A 21,137-nucleotide genomic window follows, 5' to 3' on the forward strand; every position below is an offset into this window, starting at 1 on the left:
GACAGTTACATCCTAAATATAGAGCCATTTATCCAACTGTCCACACAGAGCCTCTGGTTTATAGATAGGGTTGGCACATAAACTGTACATGTATTTTGCAATTAAATAACATTTCTAAACATATGAAGTTAATCACAAGAGTCCCCCTTTTACATCAGAGTCCACAGAGTTTCCCTTTTACATCTGAACTCTCAGAGTTCCCTTTCACTGTAAGGGAGGGGGGGGGGGGGGGGGGCTCTGCAGACTCTGATGTAAGGGAGAACTCTGGGGACTCTTAATATAAGGGATGCTCTGGGAATCCTGATTTAAAGTGGAGTTCCACCCAAAAATGGCACACACATTTGGCACCTTTCAGTGGGGAGGAGGGAGCAGGTACCTGTCTAATACAAGTATTTGCTCCCACTTCCTGGCATAGATCAGCGCGGTGATCGCGGTGACCTGCGCCGCTTCCAGCGCCTACTCTGTCCTCCCCCGCTGTCTTCTGGGAGACACACAGGTCCCGGAAGACAGCAGGGACCAGTGAGGATGCGCAGCACGACTCGCGCATGCGCAGTAGAGAACCAGGAAGTGATTCCATTACCGAGGATGGCGGCGGCAGCAGCCAAGAGTCGACAGACAGATACAGAGGCTTCGGCTGCCGACATTGCGGACTCTCTGGACAGTTAAGTGTCCATATAATAAAAGTCAGCAGCTGCAGTGTTTGTAGCTGCTGGCTGTTAATATTTTTTTTTTTTTTGGCGGACTTCTGCTTTAAAGGGGAACACTGAGAACTCTGATGTAAGGGAGAACACTGAGAACTCTGATGTAAGGGGGGAACACTGAGAACTCTGATGTAAGGGGGAACACTGAGAACTTTGATGTAAGGGGGAACACTGAGAACTCTGATGTAAGGGGGGAACACTGAGAACTCTGATGTAAGGGGAAACACTAAAAACTCTGATGTAAGGGGAAACACTGAGAACTTTGATGTTCGGAGAGGACTCTGATGTAAGGGGAAGCACTAAGAACTCTGATGTAAGGGGAAACACTGAGAACTCTGATGTAAGGGGGAACACTGAGAACTCTGATGTAAGGGGGGAACACTGAGAACTCTGATGTAAGGGGAAACACTGAGAACTCTGATGTAAGGGGGAACACTGAGAACTCTGATGTAAGGGGGGAACACTGAGAACTCTGATGTAAGGGGGAACACTGAGAACTTTGATGTTCAGAGAGGACTCTGATGTAAGGGGAAGCACTGAGAACTGTGATGTAAGGGGAAACACTGAGAACTCTGATGTAAGGGGGAACACTGAGAACTCTGATGTAAGGGGGAACACTGAGAACTCTGATGTAAGGGGGGGAACACTGAGAACTCTGATGTAAGGGGGGAACACTGAGAACTCTGATGTAAGGGGGGACACTGAGAACTTTGATGTAAGGGGGAACACTGAGAACTTTGATGTTCGGAGAGGACTCTGATGTAAGGGGAAGCACTGAGAACTCTGATGTAAGGGGAAACACTGAGAACTCTGATGTAAGGGGGGAACACTGAGAACTCTGATGTAAGGGGGGAACACTGAGAACTCTGATGTAAGGGGGGACACTGAGAACTTTGATGTAAGGGGGAACACTGAGAACTCTGATGTAAGGGAGAACACTGAGAACTTTGATGAAAGGGGGAACACTGAGAACTTTGATGTTCGGAGAGGACTCTGATGTAAGGGGAAACACTGAGAACTCTGATGTAAGGGGGAACACTGTTGCTTCTGGTGTGAGGGGAACTCTGATGTAAGGGATGCTCTGGGAACCCTGATTTACCTTTGTGTAATCACTTAGAGGCAGGAGAGAGAAGGGGGAGACTTCAGTCACAGACAGGGATGGATGGTGAGCTCACTCACCCCCTTGGCAGTCAGCACCTCTCATCCAGATGTATCTGAGGCTGCTGGACTTCAAATATCCGGCCCGCACTTTCCTTTTCTGAGGCACAGCGCTGGGGATTGGAGTGTGGGCAGACACCGAGGAGTGGGGGGAGGAGGAAATCAAGCCCTCTCTCCTGTCTGTGTGTGTAGGGGGGGGGGGGGGGGGGATTGTCAGTGCTGGCTTTGGGCAGTGTGACAGTGTAACAGACACTCTTGGCTCTCTGTATACGTGTAATGGGATTCCATTATATACACATGGCAAACAGCTGCTGGATACCTTTTTGGCTGCCTTCCTGCTGGGAATTCTCATCTGTCTGTATACTGCAGTCCAACTGTCCATCCAGAGCCTTTGGTTTATAGACCAGACACAGACTGCATATCCATCCATCTATCTATCTATCTATCTATCTATCTATCTATCTATCTATCTATCTATCTATCTATATATATTTATCTCTTTATATATATATATATCTATCGAGATATATATATTTTTTAAGAATTAAGGGTTATTTTCAGTTGATCCCAATTAAATGTAAGATTTAAAAATGTGAAAATTGATTATATATATATATATATATATATATATATATATATATATATATATATATATATATATATATATATATATATATATATATAAAGAACTAAGGAGAATTGGAGAGCTAAATACCTAAAAAAAAAAATTTTCACATTTTTAAAATCTTACATTTAATTGGGATCAACTGAAAATAACCCTTAATTCTTAAAAAAAATATATAGATATAAATCTATATATAGATATATAGATATTTATTTTTTCTCTGTCTCAGCTCTCTCCTCCCTCTGCTGGCCGCTGTCGGGATCGCACGCATTCCTCTCTCTCGGCTCTCTCTTCCCTCTGCTGGCCGCTGTCGGTATCGCAGACGCAACACACCCAACTCAGCTCAGCCTACAACTCCCAGCATGCTCTGTGCAGTCCGCGGCTCGCTCTGTGATTGGCTGCAGCTGGGAGTGTCTGAGCACATGGGGGAGAAGCCTGGAAGGGGGTGAGTTTCAGATCCGAATCGGGTGACAAAGGGGTGTGACCCCCATATTATACTTTATTTTTAGGTAGTGTGATGATCAGAGGGGCCCCTGACCCTCCTTTGTCCGAACACTGTGGCCCCCAGAGTCAGGAGCATTGTACTGGGGCCCCCAGAGACAGGAGCAGTGTACTGGGGGGCCCCAGAGACAGGAGCAGTGTACTGGGGGGCCCCAGAGACAGGAGCAGTGTACTGGGGCCCCCAGAGACAGGAGCAGTGTACTGGGGGGCCCCAGAGACCGGAGCAGTGTACTGGGCTCCCAGAGACAGGAGCAGTGTACTGGGGGGCCCCAGAGACAGGAGCAGTGTACTGGGGGGCCCCAGAGACAGGAGCAGTGTACTGGGGGGCCCCCAGAGACAGGAGCAGTGTACTGGGGGGCCCCCAGAGACAGGAGCAGTGTACTGGGGGGCCCCCAGAGACAGGAGCAGTGTACTGGGGGGCCCCAGAGACAGGAGCAGTGTACTGGGGGGCCCCAGAGACCGGAGCAGTGTACTGGGCTCCCAGAGACAGGAGCAGTGTACTGGGGGGCCCCAGAGACAGGAGCAGTGTACTGGGGGGCCCCAGAGACCGGAGCAGTGTACTGGGCTCCCAGAGACAGGAGCAGTGTACTGGGGGGCCCCAGAGACAGGAGCAGTGTACCGGGGGGCCCCAGAGACAGGAGCAGTGTACTGGGGGGCCCCAGAGACCGGAGCAGTGTACCGGGCCCCCAGAGACAGGATGAGTGTAATGGGGCCCCAGAGACAGGAGCAGTGTACCGGGCCCCCAGAGACAGGATGAGTGTAATGGGGCCCCAGAGACAGGAGCAGTGTACCGGGCCCCCAGAGACAGGATGAGTGTAATGGGGCCCCAGAGACAGGAGCAGTGTACTGGGGCCCCCAGAGACAGGAGCAGTATACTGGGGCCCCCAGAGACAGGAGCAGTGTACTGGGCCCCAGCCATGTGTTCTCTCTGTAGGGCTACTTCTGGGGGTCAGGTGCCCCTCTGATCGCAAGCGGATGATGTAACATTGGCCGTAATGAACGCGGCGAATGTTCCCGAGATCCACATTAGCGGATGGGCAGCGCGGGGCGAATGTGATTCCATCAGGCCGGACCGTGATTGGACAACGAATGTGATTATAAAATGTATCAAATCTTTAGGTGATTTGTTACTTTTATAATTTGATATTTTGTTACTTCTATTAATTACTAATTTGTTACTTCGTTTTTTTTAGGGGGTAATTCGTTACTTCATGAATCCATTATTTATTAACCCCATACATTTATAATTTGCATCTTAATAAATTGATCATTTGTATACATTTTTATAAAATGTTTTAATTTATATATAAGTTATAAAATTACTTTTCAAATCAATTTGTTGATTTCATTTTATTATTGTATCATTCAATAAATTGTTACTTTACTAATTAATAGTTTGTTACCCTATAAATTGATCATTTGCTACTCCATGAATCAATCTTTTTTTTTTTTTTTTTTTTTTATTTTTTTATATAATCAATCATTTTATACTTTTATCAATGTGGTCCCAAGAACCTCCTAAAGGCGAGCTGTGGAGACATACAAAGCCAGGGCTTATGGGAACTGATTATTTATAATTGGTCAGGACAGCATATGGGGGCGGAGCCTGGGCTGGTCTGAATTTACAAATCTATCGTTTTAATAATTTTGTAACATTTTGATAATTTGTTAATATGTATAAATTAATAGGTTGTTTGTTTACAACTCAATAATTTTGTATTTTATAAATTAATACTGTATTACTTTTTATCTATTTTTTTTGTTACTCTGTAATTTAATCATTTTTTATATTCTAAATCATTTCTTTATAAATCAATAATTTGTTACTTTGTAAATACTTTCTTGGGGATCTCCCACAGGGTGGGCTACAGCGCTATTAAACCCAGAGGTTATGGGACCTGAATACGCAGTATATGATTGGTCAGAACAGGATATGGGGGTGGGGCCCGGGTTGGCCTGACTTTATAAATCAATAATTTATACATTTTAGATTTGATAAATTAATACTTTTTAATCAATATTTTGTTATTCTGTAGATTAATAATTGATTATATTTATAAATCATTATTATTATTATTTTTTTTTTTTTATGTTCTACTCATATTTTGCAATAAAAATGTCTATTAAAAAAAAAATCATTAATTTCTTAATCAATAATTTGTTACTTTGTAAATATGTTCTTAGGTACCTCCCACAGGGTGGGCTGCAGTGCTAGTAAACCCAGGGGTTATGGGACCTGAATATATATGATTGGTCAGAACTGGATATGGGGGTGGGGCCTGGGTTGGCCTGACTTTATTAATCAATAATTTGTTACTTTTATGAATCAATAATTTCTTTATAAATCAAAAATGTGTTAGTTTGTAAATATGTTCCCAAGAACCTCCCACAGACTGGCTGTTGTGCTATTAAATTCCAATGGGAACTGATTATATATGATTGGTTAGGATGGGATATGGAGGCGGGGCCTTGGCTGGTCTAATATAAATCTATTATTTATTACCTAAATCGATTAGCTTGTTTCTTTATAAATCGGTGATTTGTTACTTTGTAAATATGTTCCTCAATACCTCCCCCAGGCGGACGGTTGTGCTATTAAACCCAGGGGTTATGGGACTTGATTGTATATGATTGGTCAGGACGGGATATGGAGGCGTGGCCTGGGTTGGTCTCGACAGTTTTAGATGGCTTAGAGAAACTCCGCAACATCCACTCATGTTTTCTGATCTCCCGCAGGTCGCCCCCTCCAGGCAGCACCATCCTCACCCCACTGCACCATCGTCCTGACCTCACGGCGTCCTGCGCGGAGCTGCTGAACCAGACGTGGCGGAGAAGTCTCGGAGCTCGGATCCACTCCTTGGAAAAATCTTTAGATGATTTCCCCGTGTGCCTGGTGCTCATCGGAGCCCCGGAAGGGCCCGTCCTGGGTCACGCCCGACTCTCCAAGGTCATAGGTCTCCCCGACAGCCTGTTTGTGGAGTCGGTGGTGGTCAGCGCTGACCTTCGTGGGAAGGGTTATGGCCGGAGGCTGATGGAGGCCACAGAGAGGTACGCCAGAGGGAAGGGCTTCCGAAACCTGTACCTGACCACTCATGACAAGCAGGACTTCTACTACCACCTGGGGTACCGCCTGACGGAGCCCGTCCAGAACATGGGAAGGCTAGGATCGCTGGTGTCCCAGAAGATGACCCCTTCCAAGACAAATCCTACCTTCAACCACCATGGTGGGCCATCCTCATTACCGAACAAACCGCCATGTCCCGCACCTCAAGAATGTTCAGGTGTGGAACCGCCCAGGACTCCATCTGAGAGCTTGGAACACTTCTCAAGGGCTATTCCAATACCCCCTTCCCCACTCTGCCCCACGTCTACTTCACTTCTGCCACTCTGCCCTACTTCTACCCTGCTCTCCCCCCCTCCTCCACCACCTCCCCCACCCTGCCCCACGTCTATCCCACTTCCCCCTCACCCACGCTGCCCCACATCTACCCCGCTCTCGCCCTCTCCTCCACCACCTCCCCCACCCTGCCCCACATCTGCCCTGCTTTCTCCCCCTCCTCCCCCACCCTGCCCCACATCTATTCCACTTTCCCCTCCTCACCCACGCTGCCCCACATCTAGCCCGCTCTCGCCCTCTCCTCCACCACCTCCCCCACCCTGCCCCACATCTGCCCTGATTTCACCCCCTCCTCCACCACCTCCCCCACTCTGCCCTACATCTACCGGACTCCCACCTCCACCATCCCCACCCTGCCCCACATCTACCCCACTCTCCCATCCTCCACCACCTCCCCTACCCAGCCCCACATCTACCCCACTCCCCCCTCCTCCCCCACTCTACCCAACATCTAACCCTCTCTCTTCCCCTCCTATGCCACCTTGCCCCATATCTACCCCACTCGCCCCACCTCCACCACCACCTGCTCCACCTTTCCCCACATCAACCCCATTCTTATCCCCTCCCCCACCCTCAGCTTCTCTCCTTCCTTGTAGCTCATTCAGTTCTTTTCCACAATCATTATCACCGGCCAAAACCGGGTCCACCTTGCAGACCCCCTACCGGGACTTTCGAGGGGACCCCATATTCTGGATGATGAAAAGCCTATAACGGAAATGTCTCTACTCCACCAAGAACTGACCTTATTTATTTGTCACCTGCTGTGCCTTTATCATTGTATGACCCCCCCGGGACACCAAACCTCATCCCGGGGAATAAATCTGCTCATCTGATGGGCTCTGTTCTTGTCATTGTATTCTGTTATCCTATGTGTAAGACTGCGGGGGAGGGGCTAAACAATCAGTATTATTTAAGGCTCCTCATGGGTGTGTCTGTGAATTCTCCTCCATTATTCTGGTGCTGCAAATATTCAATTGTTTTAGTTTACTACTTGAGCCGGACTCCAGGCAAACCACTAAATAAACAACATCGATACGTACAAGGGAGCCGATTTACCTGCCAAAGGACTTGTATTTCTGTCCATCCAGTCCTGAGATTTACACAGCACACCCCTGTCTGCAGGAGAGAGAACCTGAGCTTTCTCCACTGCAGTTTCACCTTCACTTACAGGCCGCCTCCTACATTCCCACCTTGTTCACACATGTTTGGGACAGACATAGATCTATACTCTAAAGACTAAAAATATTAACAAGAAAAAAAAAATACAAACCATGTATTAAAAAAAACAAAAAACGTGCCACTCGATCTTTTTTCTGCCGTCACTTTTCTATGTATCGATGTTCCTGGATAGTGAAAAGAGAAACATCGTACTGATGAGATCATCTCCATGTCACTCTGCTCTCTCCTCCCATTAGCATGCTGCTTGTTAGCATATGAACCCATTGGCTCCTTGTGCTGCTTCTTCCTCCTGCGGTCTGAGCTCTGCTGTACAGGGCCTGCTGTACCAGATCACATTCAGGTAAAGTTCTTTAAAAGCCCAAGCCTTTATTTTTAGTTTTGGATGGAGTGTGACAGGGCTGAAAACCCTTTCCTTCTCAATTTTTTTTTTTCTGGGTTGGGCCTGGACTCTAACACTCTAATATTATATATGGTGGAAGCAGGTTTCGGGCAGGATTGCGTTATCTGATTGGGCAAATGATGTCACAACAATCTCCACCTTGTCCAATCAGAGAACACTTTGCATTCAGCAAGAAAATGCCAAGTGCTCTTTGAATGGCCCCGGTGCCGAGAGATAGTGACCTCTTGTGTTCACTATGCAGCAGGGCAGCCTCTTTTGCACGGCATCCAGAAGCTAGTGGAGATGGGGCCCCTCAAATTCTAATGGCGACCATACATGCTTACAGTGCTCCAAGCTGCAACAATGTAACTATTTAAAACTTGCAACCCCTGGAATACAGCTTTAAAGATGGTGCCGCCGGCGCCGTATTCCAATATGGCACATCGGAAGGTTATATGTCTGGCAATTAAAGGGACGGTCACGTTAAAGTGAATTTTATCTGGCACAGGGGAACGTTTCATCTTCATAAATTCCAAACTGGAAGCTGCACTCCTGAGAGTACAGATTTCGGGATGAATGGAGGGGGCTTCAAGTGATTTCTACGGATGGTGCCGGGACCCGGCAAGAAGATACAAAGTTACCAGCAGAGCCGGCCGGATAGCCGGTCATAACTCTTAAGTTCTTTCCTTATATCCTTGGAATCGTATGGTTAAGCACAAAGGACGGATGATGATGATGACATAAAGAGGAAGTGGAGAAGATACAAAGTCACCAGATAAAGGTCTTTCCCGTGTTTGTAGCGAGGACGGCGTCACATAAGTCAAAAAAATGTTGAAGTTGATGGGGCCTCAAGCAACATAAGAAGTGACTGAAACGTCACTATTCTGTTACCTTGTGTGAGGCTGTCCTCAGTACTGTATAGACATCTGAAAGACCTTTATCTGGTGACTTCACTTTGTACCTTCTCATCTTCCCCTTTATGTCATCATCATCATCCTCCATGCTCAACCATCAGATTCCGAGGAAGTAGGATGTATCTTCTTACCAGGCTCTTGCACCATCGATAGTCATCCCTTGGAGTGCCCACCATTCATGTGACTTGTGTGACGCCGTTCTCACTATAGAAATCTTAAAGGCTTTTATCTGGTCACTTTGTATCTCTTTTTATTTTCCTCTGTATGTCATCATCATCCTCTGTGCTCAACCATTAGATTCTGAGGATCTATCTTCTTACCAGGCTCTTGCACCATCGATAGTCATCACTTGGAGGCCCCACCATACATCCAGATAGCATGTCACCAAAACCCCCAACAGAGCCGACACCGAGGCCAGTATATCTCACCATTCACTTTCCTGTATCCTCGGAATCTGATGGTCAAACACAAAGGATGATGATGACATATAGAGGAAGTGGAGAAGATACAAAGTCACCAGATAAAGGTCTTTCCCGTGTTTGTAGCGAGGACAGCGTAACATAAGTCAAAACAATGTTGAAGTTGATGGGGCCTCAAGGCAACATAAAAAGTGACTGAAACGTCACTATTCTGTTGACTTGTGTGAGGCTGTCCTCAGTACTGTATAGACATCTGAAAGACCTTTAGCTGGTGACTTCACTTTGTACCTTCTCATCTTCCCCTTTATGTCATCATCATCCTCCATGCTCACCCATCAGATTCCGAGGAAGTAGGATGTATCTTCTTACCAGGCTCTTGCACCATCGATAGTCATCCCTTGGAGTGCCCACCATTCATGTGACATGTGTGACGCCGTTCTCACTATAGAAATCTTAAAGGTTTTTATCTGGTCACTTTGTATCTTTTCATTTTCCTCTGTATGTCATCATCATCCTCTGTGCTCAACCATTAGATTCTGAGAATGTACCTTCTCACTAGGCTCTTGCACCATCGATAGTCATCACTTGGAGGGCCCACCATACATCCAGATAGCAATTCACCAAAACTCCCAACAGAGCCGACACCGAAGCCAGTATATCTCACCATTCACTTTCCTGTATCCTCGGAATCTGATGGTTAAACACAAAGGATGATGATGACATATAGAGGAAGTGGAGAGGATAAAAAGTCACCAGATAAAGGTCTTTCCCGTGTTTGTAGCGAGGACAGCGTCACATAAGTCAAAACAATGTTGATGTTGATTTTAGCCTCAATTTATGAAGAAAATTCGATTTTATTGGATATGTTTTATAAAAGAAAGTGAAATAATTTTTTAACATTTTTTTTTTTTACATTTTAGGTCTTTCGTTTATATAGTATAAAACCGCAGTGGTGATCAAAAACCACCAAAAGAAAGCTCTATTTGTGTGAAAAATAGGAATAGAATAGAATTTTCATTTGGGGTACAGTGTCGCATGACCGCACAATTGCCAGTTAAGGTAGAGCAGTGCTGAGTAGCGAAAAAAAAAAAAAAAAAAAAAGGGATGTGGTTATGAGGGGGGTAAAACCCTCCGGGGGTCAGGTGGTTAAACATTTGTTCTGTTTTGTATTGTGAATAAAATATGAGATCTGCAGCGCATTTTGTAGATATTACAGTTTCCCAACTTTTTTGGAATAGGGGGGGGGGGGGAGGGGGGGTTGTATTTGCAGACGTCAAGTTATGATTAATATTCCAAAACAGACAGAAGAGAATAGAATTAAAAAAAAAAATCGGTTTATAAAATCTCAGAACACACATCAATAATTAATAATTACAAAAGTAGAAAACATTGTAGCGATGATCGGAGGTTTTTCCTCCAGGAGTCGTCTTTTCCCATGATTGGGAATGGTTTGTGGATATCTGAGCAAAAGACAAAACTGAAAAGCGGTTTTTGGATGGAATCCACCTGATTGGATGGAAATTGAACAGTCGGGATTGCAGCGTGTAAAGACCGTGGAGCGGAAACGTTTCACTTAGCCCTTGTACACACGGTCGGACATTCCGACAACAAAATCCGTCGGATTTTGTCCGAAGCTGGTGTTGCATACACACGGTCGGACAAAGTTGTCGGAAAATCCGATCGTTCAGAACGTGATGACATTCGTTCGTTCCGACAGGACTACGTTCAGGCTAGTAGCCAATAGCTTTGGTCTCGGAATTTGATCGGAGCATGCGTGGCACTTTGTCTGATCGGAATTCTCTACACATGATCGGAATATGTCCGATCGGAGCATTTTGTCGGAAAATTTTACCGGCAAGTTGGAAAACTTGGTCCGTCGGATACTCTGACGGAAACAGTCCGATGGAGACCCCACACAGTCAGAATATCCGACAAAAGCGGTCCGATCGATCCGACAACATGATCCGATCGGACTTTGTTTGATTGTGTGTAGAGAATTCCAATCGGACAAAGTGCCACACAATCAAACAAAGTCCGATCAGATCATGTTGTCGGAAAATTTTATAGCCCAGCTCTAAGCCCTTGTACACACGGTCGGAGATTCCGACGGAATGTTTCTGATCGGAGCGTTTTGTCGGATATTCTGACTGTGTGTGGTCTCCATTGGACTGTTTCCGTCGGAGTATCCGACGGACCAATATTTCCAACTTGCTTCCGATCGGACATACTCCGATCATGTGTAGAGAATTCCGATCGGACAAAGTGCCCACGCATGTTCAGATTAAATTCCTACACCAAAGCTATTGGCTACTAGCCTGAACGTAGTCCCGTCGTAACGAAATAACGTCATCGCGTCGGATTTTCCGACAACTTTGTCCGACCGTGTGTATGCAACAGTTTCGGACAAAATCCGACGGACAAAATCCGACGAATTTGGTTGTCGGAATCTCCGACCCGTGTGTACAAGGGGCTTAAACTTTGTTGGTCGGATATTCAGACGGAAACAGTCCAATGGAGCCCACATACGGTCGGATTATCCGACAACACGGTCCGATCGGGCATTTTCCATCGGATTCTCCAAGGGCTTTGACAAATTTTTCGGAATTAGGAAATTCAAAAATTTGGAGATTTTAAAATCCAAAAATAAGAATGAAAATCTGAAAATTTGAAAACCCCGAAATAATAACGAACTAATAATAATTATTAAAATTATAAGTATTGGAATTTCCTTTTTAAATCTGGCTGTTAGTGAACGTATTTGAATGAATTATCTGAAATATCGAATGCCGTATCTAAACGAATGGATCGTAACAATCTAATAATAATAAATAATAATAAAACCTTTTTTATTATTATTTATTATTAATTTGTTCCATTCCTTTCGTTTAGATGCGGCAATCGTTATTTTGGATAATTTGTAACTTCAGATAAATTTGTATTCGTTACATTTACTAACAGCCGAATTTGAAAGGAAATTCCAATACCTAGAATTTAATAGTTATTATTAGTTAGCTATTATTTCGTATTTTACAAATTTTACTTCTTTTATTCAGATTTTCGGATTTTCTCATTTCGGAATTTTCTGAATTAGAAAATTCAGAAATGAGAAAATTCGAAAATCTGAAAAAAAAATTAGTAAAATTAGAAATAATAGCTAATTAATAATAATTAACTAAATTCGGGAATTTGGAATTCGAAATTTTGAAAATCCGAAAATGTGAAAATTCTAATTTCCGAAAAAAGCAAGAGAACGATTGAAACGAAAACGAACGCATTTTTTTTTTTTGTCAGCGCACATGTCCAGTTTCTCTTTTGGAGCTCCGATCTGCAATGATGGGAAAAAGAGAACACAGGCCGCCCGCGGCTCACAGCCCTCCGGGGTTATATCCAGCGAGGTGCTGATTGGTCGCCATTTGTTGCAGGATCTGGCTCTGCGCTTCCAGCTTCTCTGTGAGCGTCTGCAGCAATGTGTGGTTACAATCTGCGGAGAGAAGAGACAATCGGTGACTGAGAACAATCAGGAACATAAAGACAATCGATTATCGGTTTATGTTCAATATAAATCTGATATAAGTGATCCTATCAGAGAGAGGTGTGATGTCATTACGTAGGCGGGCTCTGCTTCCTGTACAGTGACTGCACTTTACTGCTCCTCCCAATGTGAATATGCAAATACAGCCTGCCCGGGAACGCCCACTCCTCCAGACTGACGCCCACTCACCAAGCCATTTATATTTGCATAACTCCTCCCACTGCTTGCATCAGGGCTGAGGGCTCTTTGGAGGAGTACTGAGGCCGGATGCTGGGATGTTTTCAGAAAGCTCCATGTACAGCCCCCCCCCCCCAGCAGGCCCCTCCCACCTTCCATGATCTGCCTGCATTGCATAGAGAATCACAGAGACCTGGTGATGACATCACAGGCACAGCTCCCAACTGTCCCTGATTTGGAGCAATGTCCCTCTGTCCCTCTTTCCTCCTCATTTGTCCCTCATTTTGGTCTGATCTATATAGTTGTATATAAAATGCACTTTTTATCTATCAAAAAGCGTTTTCCCAGCGCTAAACCTTTCATCTGATTTCTAAATTGCTGCATTTGTAAATTCCAAAAGCCAATATAAAATATAAAATATATTTTGTACAATTCTCCTTTAAAGGGGCGTGGCAAGGGGTGTGTCCTATGCCTGCATACTTTTGCTGGTAGGTGTCCCTCATTCCCATCTCAAAAAGTGGAGAGGTGTGTCCCAGGGACTAAAATGAAAAAAAAGGTGTGTAATGAAAATGGAAAGGTTTTATTAACTACTTGCCGACCAGCTGCCGTCGTTACACGGCAGCAGGCTGGCTCCCCTGCACGAATCACCACTTTAGGGGCTATAGGAGGCGCACGTGCCCGAAGCCGATACGCGTGGGCCCACGATGTCTGCTGGCGACCCGCGATCTCTCCTCAGAGAGCAAGAACGGGGATCTGTCAAAGTAAAAAAAAAAAGACAGATCCCAATTCTGACAGCGAAGTAGAGAGAGATCTGCTGTTCCTACTGATCAGGAACAGCGATCTCTCTCTACTCCCAGTCAGTCCCCCTCCCCCCAAGTTAGAAACCCATTTAACCACTTGATCGCCCCCCTCGTGTTAACCCCTTCCCTGCCAGTGACATTTATACAGTAATCAGTGGCTATTTTTCAGCCACTGGTCCCAAAAAAAGTGTCCGCCACAGTCACGTAAAAAAAAAAATATATATAAATAAATAAAATAAATAAATATCACAAATTGCTGCCATTACTAGTAAAAAAATAATTTTATATATTATTATATTTAAAATAATATATATAAATATATATTTTATATTAATTTTTTTTACCAAAGAAAAAAAAAGAATACATATTAGCCTAAAAATGAAGAAATTTTTTTACATTTTTTTTATATATATATTTATTATAGCGAAAGATAATGTTTTTTCTCAAAATCTGACGTTTTTGTTTGTTTTTTTGTTTATAGCGCAAAAAATAAAAACCAAAGAGGTGATCAAATACCACCAAAAGAAAGCTCTATTTGTGGGGGGGCGGGGACACATAGATTTTGTTTGGGTACAACGTCGCACGGCCACGCAATTGTCAGTTAAAGCGATGCAGTGCCGTATGGCAAAAATGGCCTGGTCATTAAGGGGGCAAATCCTTCCGGTCATTAAGTGGTTAATAAAGGTCATTAGCATGTTGATTAGGGGGGGGGGGGGGGGCAGGGATTGCAAAATATAAGCAGATTAAACTTCAGCTTTAGGTCCCCCCTCCACCCTCACTGATGTAAGCATTTTCTAGTGTTGGATGGAGTGTGGAAGTGATAGACCCTCTGTCGGGTTTTATTTTTATTGCTGCCTGTGTCCCTGCTGAGAAGATTAGAAGATTCATCCCAGTGTCACTGAGACAGGAAGTGATGGGAATTACAAAATGTTACAGGGGTCACCAGAACAGGAATCAAGGGAAATCTACCCAATGGGGACACCTGTGCTGGTGACAACTGTCTATGGAGGGAATTCCTGTTGTGTCTCCAATACAGGAAGTCCAGGGAAATCTACACACCAGGACAGACAGAAAAAGAAAACTAATGAGGTCGGACCCTTCCCTACTCCATCTAAATAAAAAAAAAAAAAGTTTTGGCTTTAGATAATTTATAGGAAATGAAAAAATATGGAACAGCAAAGCAAAAATGTGAAAGTAACATCCGATTTGTCTTTAGTAATGAGTTACAATGTGTCCCCTCTGGGAACATACGACAGGTTCTCTTCATACGAGACACAAGTCCATCTCCTCCTTTCTACAGAGGGATGGAGAGGATTCTTAACAATGGAGCAAAGAGCGCCAAAACTGTAGCCATTGCCTATAGCAACCAGTTCACTTCTGTCTCTATTTTCCTGCGGTTGCCGGGGGTTACAGCCATTTGCTCCTGCGGTTGGCGGACTCACCGTTTAGGAACAGCATGTAAAAATACAGAGCGAAGTTGCCCATGAGGAGAATGATGATCACTGCGGAGATCAACAAGTATCGTTTCCAGCCGCTGCACTGGCGGTGCATTTCTTTCCTCGCCCTGCTCTGGACGACACACGCAGGGGCGGAGCCTGAAACAAAACACAAATCACCGATTAGGATCTGAAAAAGGTGTAAAGATGCCCATCGTTAACCACTTCAGCCCCGGAAGGATTTCCCCCCTTAATGACCCCCCCCCCCCACCCTTCGTTTTTGCGATACGGCACTGCGTTGCTTTAACCGACAATTGCGCGGTCATGCAAAGCTGTACCCAAACAAGATTGACGTCCTTTTTTTTCCCCACAAATAGAGCTTTTTGATCACCTCTGCAGTTTTTGTTTTTTTGCGCTATAAACAAACAAAAAAAAATAAAAGCCACAATTTTGAAATAACATTTATATTTTTCTTTATTTTCTACAATAAATATTTAAGTATTTAAATATTTATTTATCAGTTTAGGCCGATATATATATTCTTCTACATATTTTTGGTAAAAATCGCAATAAGCGTATATTGGTTTGCGTAGAAGTTATAGAGTCTACAAAATAGGGGATAGATTTATGGCATTTTTATTATTATTTATTTGTTTTGATTTGATTTTTAGCGGGACTACGACATTGCGGCGGACAGATCGGACACTTTTGACACATTTTTTGGGACCAGTGACATTTATACAGCGATCGGTGCTATAAAAATGCGATTAAGGGGCTGGCGTACCATTACGCCGAATCACGGGAACATAATGACGTATAATGACGTCGGCCGGTCGGCAAGTGGACAATAAAAGGGCCCTAGTGATGCCTCTATTGCAATTGATGGCAATTCCAGTTGTACTTTGATGTCTATGGGCAGATTCAACTGTTCACTGATGTTGATGGGAACATCCAACTGTCCGCTGATGTTTATGGGAACATCCAAGTGTCCACTGATGTTGATGGGAACATCCAACTGTCCACCGATGTTTATGGGAACATCCAACTGTCCACTGATGTTGATGAGAACATCCAACTGTCCACTGATGTTGATGAGAACATCCAACTGTCCACTGATGTTGATGGGAACATCCAACTGTCCACTGATGTTGATGGGAACATCCAACTGTCCACTGATGTTGATGGGAACATCCAACTGTCCACTGATGTTGATGGGAACATCCAAGTGTCCACTGATGTTGATGAGAACATCCAACTGTCCACTGATGTTGATGGGAACATCCAAGTGTCCAGCGATGTTGATGGGGACATCCAACTGTCCACTGATGTTGATGGAAACATCCAACTGTCCACTGATGTTGAGGAGAACATCCAACTGTCCACTGATGTTGAGGAGAACATCCAACTGTCCACTGATGTTGAGGAGAACATCCAACTGTCCACTGATGTTGAGGAGAACATCCAACTGTCCACTGATGTTGATGGGAACATCCAACTGTCCACTGATGTTGATGGGAAATATCCAACTGTCCACTGATGTTGATGGGAACATCCAACTGTCCACTGATGTTGATGGGAACATTCAACTGTCCACTGATGTTGATGGGAACATCCAAGTGTCCAGCGATGTTGATGGGGACATCCAACTGTCCACTGATGTTGATGGAAACATCCAACTGTCCACTGATGTTGAGGAGAACATCCAACTGTCCACTGATGTTGAGGAGAACATCCAACTGTCCACTGATGTTGAGGAGAACATCCAACTGTCCACTGATGTTGAGGAGAACATCCAACTGTCCACTGATGTTGAGGAGAACATCCAACTGTCCACTGATGTTGATGGGAACATCCAACTGTCCACTGATGTTGATGGGAAATATCCAACTGTCCACTGATGTTGATGGGAACATCCAACTGTCCACTGATGTTGATGGGAACATTCAACTGTCCACTGATGTTGATGGGAACATCCAAGTGTCCAGCGATGTTGATGGGGACATCCAACTGTCCACTGATGTTGATGGAAACATCCAACTGTCCACTGATGTTGAGGAGAACATCCAACTGTCCACTGATGTTGAGGAGAACATCCAACTGTCCACTGATGTTGAGGAGAACATCCAACTGTCCACTGATGTTGATGGGAACATCCAACTGTCCACTGATGTTGATGGGAAATATCCAACTGTCCACTGATGTTGATGGGAACATCCAACTGTCCACTGATGTTGATGGGAACATTCAACTGTCCACTGATATTTATGGGTGTATCCAACCATTTTCTAAGGTCTAAGGGGAGGACCAACTGCCTTGTGACATCTGTGGGCAGGACCAACTGCCCTCTAATACCTACGGGCAGATTCTACTGTCCTCTGATGTCTATAGAAAGACCCAACTGTCCTCTGAAATCTATGTACTATTGAAGCAATGGCGGCTGGTGCTCAACATTTTCTTTTGGGGGGTGGGGGCGCAAACAAACTTAAAAAAAACCCGGTGGCATTTAACCAGCACCCACCTGCTCGCTGTCTGACCATCTTGGTAGCGGGTCAGGCAACGGGTGACGGCGGCAGGCTGTGTGACAGGTAGCGGGTCAGGCGGCGGCTCCTGTGTTCTCCATGCTTTTCCTCCTGCTAGGCGTCCAATAGGATCACCTGTCCTTTCAGCCAATGAGGTGTCGGCTATCAGACCCACGCTTCCTGATTGGCGGAGAGGCAGTTCAGTGTTAGAAAGGTGAATATTCATTCACTTTTCTAAAACACCTGGGTGGGCTCCGAGCGCAATGCTCTGCGTTACAGGCCCACCCTATTATGAAGCCTATTAGTGCCTATGGCTTTAATCAGGTACTTAAAAAAAAACAAAAAAAACACCCCCGCCGCTGTAATTCATTCGCCCAGCATTCTAAAAGGGCCCAGATGTCAGAAAAGGGGGTAGCCGCGACGCCGATGGATAGGTTCATGCTATGCATGAATCTATCCATTAAGCATATAGGCCAGTGATGGCGAACCTTGGCACCCCAGATGTTTTGGAACTACATTTCCCATGATGCTCCACTACACTGCAGAGTGCATGAGCATCATAGGAAATGTAGTTCCAAAACATCTGGGGTGCCAAGGTTCACCATCACTGATATAGGGGGTGGTGCGATAGAGGGGGCGGCGACCGGGCGCCCCTAACAGACGGGCCGCCATTGAAGTGAAGTATTCCCTCAACTTAACACCAAGCAGGGCTCCATCCTCTCCCTGAAGGGTGAACACATCCAGAGAAAAATAGCCGGCAGAACACTGAAGAGTCGAATGGCTACAAAATGCTATTTTTCCAAGATAGCTACTACAATCCCTGCCTTGGACCTCCTCCACCGATGCATTTCACCCACCACTGAGGTTAACACTGGAGATGACCCCCTTTAGCCCAGTGTGAGTGAAATACATCCATGGAGGAGGTCCCAGGTGGGGCTTCTTGTCCTGGAATAATAATACATTTTTTGAAGCGTTGGACTCTACAGCATGCTGCCCGGCTGGTTTTTTTTCTGGTTCTGATGTCTATGGGTGGTCTATCAATCTGCTCTCACCAACTGAGAACAATAGTTTTCATACTGTGATCACGTGATCTGATCTCAGTGGCCATTTGGAGGGATTACTACATTTCCAGCCATTCAGCAGAGGGAAGGAAGTTTACGAATGTGTACATTATGTGGACAATATGGGACAGCTGCTATATGGTGATCTTCAGGTGTTATAGCAACCACCAAGTTCTCATACAAAAAAAAAAACATAATACTACAGCGCCCTCTTTGCCAGTCTTCCAAGCTAAGCTTGCAATGCACACAGCTGAGGTGTCCACAGTTGCTGAGTTGTCCCACCTGCCGCCCTTTGTTGGCCAGCGCTGGTGACGCGGTCCATCCTGTTCTCCTACTTCCATCCATCTTAGCTCTACATCATCTACCCTGGTGCTCAAACTACTGCCTGTGGGCCACATTTAGCCTACAGAGCCCCTGCAGACAGTATGGGGGGGGGGGGGAGTTACCAAAACTCAAGGGTGCAAAATCTAGTGCAGCCCTGCATAGAAACCAATCAGCTTCCAGGTTTTATCCTCAAAGCTTAGTTGAAAAGGCTGAAATTAGAAGCCGATTGGCTTCCATGCACACTGAGCAGAGGCCAATGGTGGGAATGGCAGAGAGGGGTGGAGGCCTCCAGATTATATTTATTGAGTTCTAATGGGAGTTGATGATGACTACTGACTTGATTCCTAGACCAGAGACCACGTCTCCCGCAGTTTTAGTAAATCAACCACATTATGTATCATAGAATTCTAATGTTGGGGAAGGTATGGAAGCATTGACCTGTAAAGGGACTGCGGGAGACGTGGTCTCTGGTCTAGGAATCAAGTCAGTAGTCATCATCAACTCCCATTAGAACTCAATGAATATAACCTGGAGGCCTTTTGATGAAGTCAGGGGCCACACTTGAAACCCACCAATAACAAATGAGTGGACCAACATTGCCTTAATATACAGACACCTCCCACTACAAAATACAAAAAAAATATATATATTGATGTGTGGCATTAGCATTAGCTTGGGTACTCACCCTCCGGTGCGGGCGGACTGTCTGCAGTAGGCGCAACGTTTTGCAGGTCACTTTCGGAATCTGCGTCCAGCAAACACACAGTAGACTGGGCATCGCCATCGGGGCCCGGGGTCCTCTCAGAATAATCTTGAGTAAAAACCATTATGGAGCTGATCTAATGAGGACACAAAGCGCGGTCACAGGACAATACAGCAGCTGGGAGGAGGACACACACACAGAGGACTGCTGCAATGTGCCTGGGGAGGGTATATATAGTGAGACCTCAGCTCCCCTCCCCCTCCCATCACAATAGCTCTGAAAACTGGCCAGGCATCTAATCCTGCTACAACCGAAAGTCTCATTCTGTTGGGGAAAAAAAAAAAATCTTTTCCGACAACATTTGTGTGACCGCGTGTATGCAAGGCAAATTTGAGCCAACATCCGTCGGAAAAAAAATCCACCGGTTTTGTTGACGGAATGTTTCGATCGCGTGTACAGGGCTTAACAGTTTTTTAATCCCCAAAAGTTTTTATGAGATCAATAATACAACCATCAATCCCTCCCCTCATTGCAGGGTACTGGGTGTAACCCTGGACTCTGACCGGTCCTCTCAGCCCCAAATCCAATCATTGTACAAATCTTATAGACTTCACCTCCGTAACATCTCCAAAATACGCCTCTTTTTTAACCGTTGAAGCCATCAAAGATCCTCATTCACTCTCTTGTTATCGTTCATCGACATCTTGACTATTGTAACTCCCTTCTCATAGGTCAACCACTCCATACAGGACCGTCTTTAATATTGATTGGACCCGGGGCAAATATTTTCTTGGGGGCCCCCCTCCCCCCATGCAATTTCGCTCTCGACCTTCTCTGAGACATACAGTAAATTGCAGTTAGACTTAAAATCAGTTTACTGTATCAGATCAGGCAGCAATTGCGATTGGTTGTCAGAGGTTACAGCATATCATTACCGCTTACTGACTGGTTACTAGAGGTTACTGCACACATTAAGGCTCACTGATTAGTTACTAAATGTTACAGCAAATGATTTATGCTTGTTGATTGTTTGCTAGAGATTACTGTACAGTAATACTGCTCACTGGTTGCTATAGGTTACATCACATCTTCTCCTCGCTGCAGGGGGGCATGATATACATATGCATGCCACCTTTATTTACTTATCAATGCCGTCGGCCTCCGATATTTACATATGAATGTTGCTGCTATTTACATATGAATGCTGGTTATTTACATGTAAACACAGGGTCTGCAGGTGAGTCATCTTTACACAACAATAGGGCAGAGCTGGGCAGCATTAGTAGCAGCACTTCACACTGATATCAGGACA

The 21,137-nt window shown here is 45.0% G+C and overlaps 2 protein-coding genes across 2 annotated transcripts; one reads left to right on the top strand and one right to left on the bottom strand.

The window, feature by feature from the left end:
* The first annotated feature begins 2,815 nt into the window (after positions 1 to 2,815).
* On the top strand, positions 2,816 to 7,215 carry NAA80 (N-alpha-acetyltransferase 80, NatH catalytic subunit). The gene is made up of 2 exons (XM_077451524.1): positions 2,816 to 2,929; positions 5,722 to 7,215. Exons 1-2 carry the CDS (start codon positions 2,847 to 2,849, stop codon positions 7,091 to 7,093), a joined length of 1,455 nt encoding a protein of 484 aa, XP_077307650.1. The 5' UTR covers positions 2,816 to 2,846; the 3' UTR covers positions 7,094 to 7,215.
* Positions 7,216 to 10,585: 3,370 nt separating this feature from the next.
* On the bottom strand, positions 10,586 to 20,042 carry LOC143927448 (uncharacterized). The gene is made up of 3 exons (XM_077451525.1): positions 19,808 to 20,042; positions 15,225 to 15,377; positions 10,586 to 12,754 (listed from the first exon to the last, which is right to left on the bottom strand). Exons 1-3 carry the CDS (start codon positions 19,947 to 19,949, stop codon positions 12,639 to 12,641), a joined length of 411 nt encoding a protein of 136 aa, XP_077307651.1. The 5' UTR covers positions 19,950 to 20,042; the 3' UTR covers positions 10,586 to 12,638.
* Between the last annotated feature and the right edge of the window lie 1,095 nt (positions 20,043 to 21,137).

The sequence above is a fragment of the Lithobates pipiens genome, unplaced genomic scaffold (genome assembly GCF_037356315.1).
Source record: "Lithobates pipiens isolate NorthernLeopardFrog02 unplaced genomic scaffold, aLitPip1_a1.2 Scaffold_23, whole genome shotgun sequence".
NCBI lineage: Eukaryota > Metazoa > Chordata > Amphibia > Anura > Ranidae > Lithobates > Lithobates pipiens.

What these genes read in the sequence shown, in the direction of transcription:
- LOC143927448 (XM_077451525.1), bottom strand. Translation starts at nt 19,949, where the DNA reads ATGGTTTTTACTCAAGATTATTCTGAGAGGACCCCGGGCCCCGATGGC. An exon ending in CAGTCCGCCCGCACCGGAGG is followed by an intron (nt 15,378 to 19,807) that starts GTGAGTACCCAA and finishes GTTTTGTTTCAG; the next exon opens with GCTCCGCCCCTGCGTGTGTC. An exon ending in TTACATGCTGTTCCTAAACG is followed by an intron (nt 12,755 to 15,224) that starts GTGAGTCCGCCA and finishes TTCTCTCCGCAG; the next exon opens with ATTGTAACCACACATTGCTG.
- NAA80 (XM_077451524.1), top strand. Translation starts at nt 2,847, where the DNA reads ATGCTCTGTGCAGTCCGCGGCTCGCTCTGTGATTGGCTGCAGCTGGGA. An exon ending in GGGGAGAAGCCTGGAAGGGG is followed by an intron (nt 2,930 to 5,721) that starts GTGAGTTTCAGA and finishes GATCTCCCGCAG; the next exon opens with GTCGCCCCCTCCAGGCAGCA.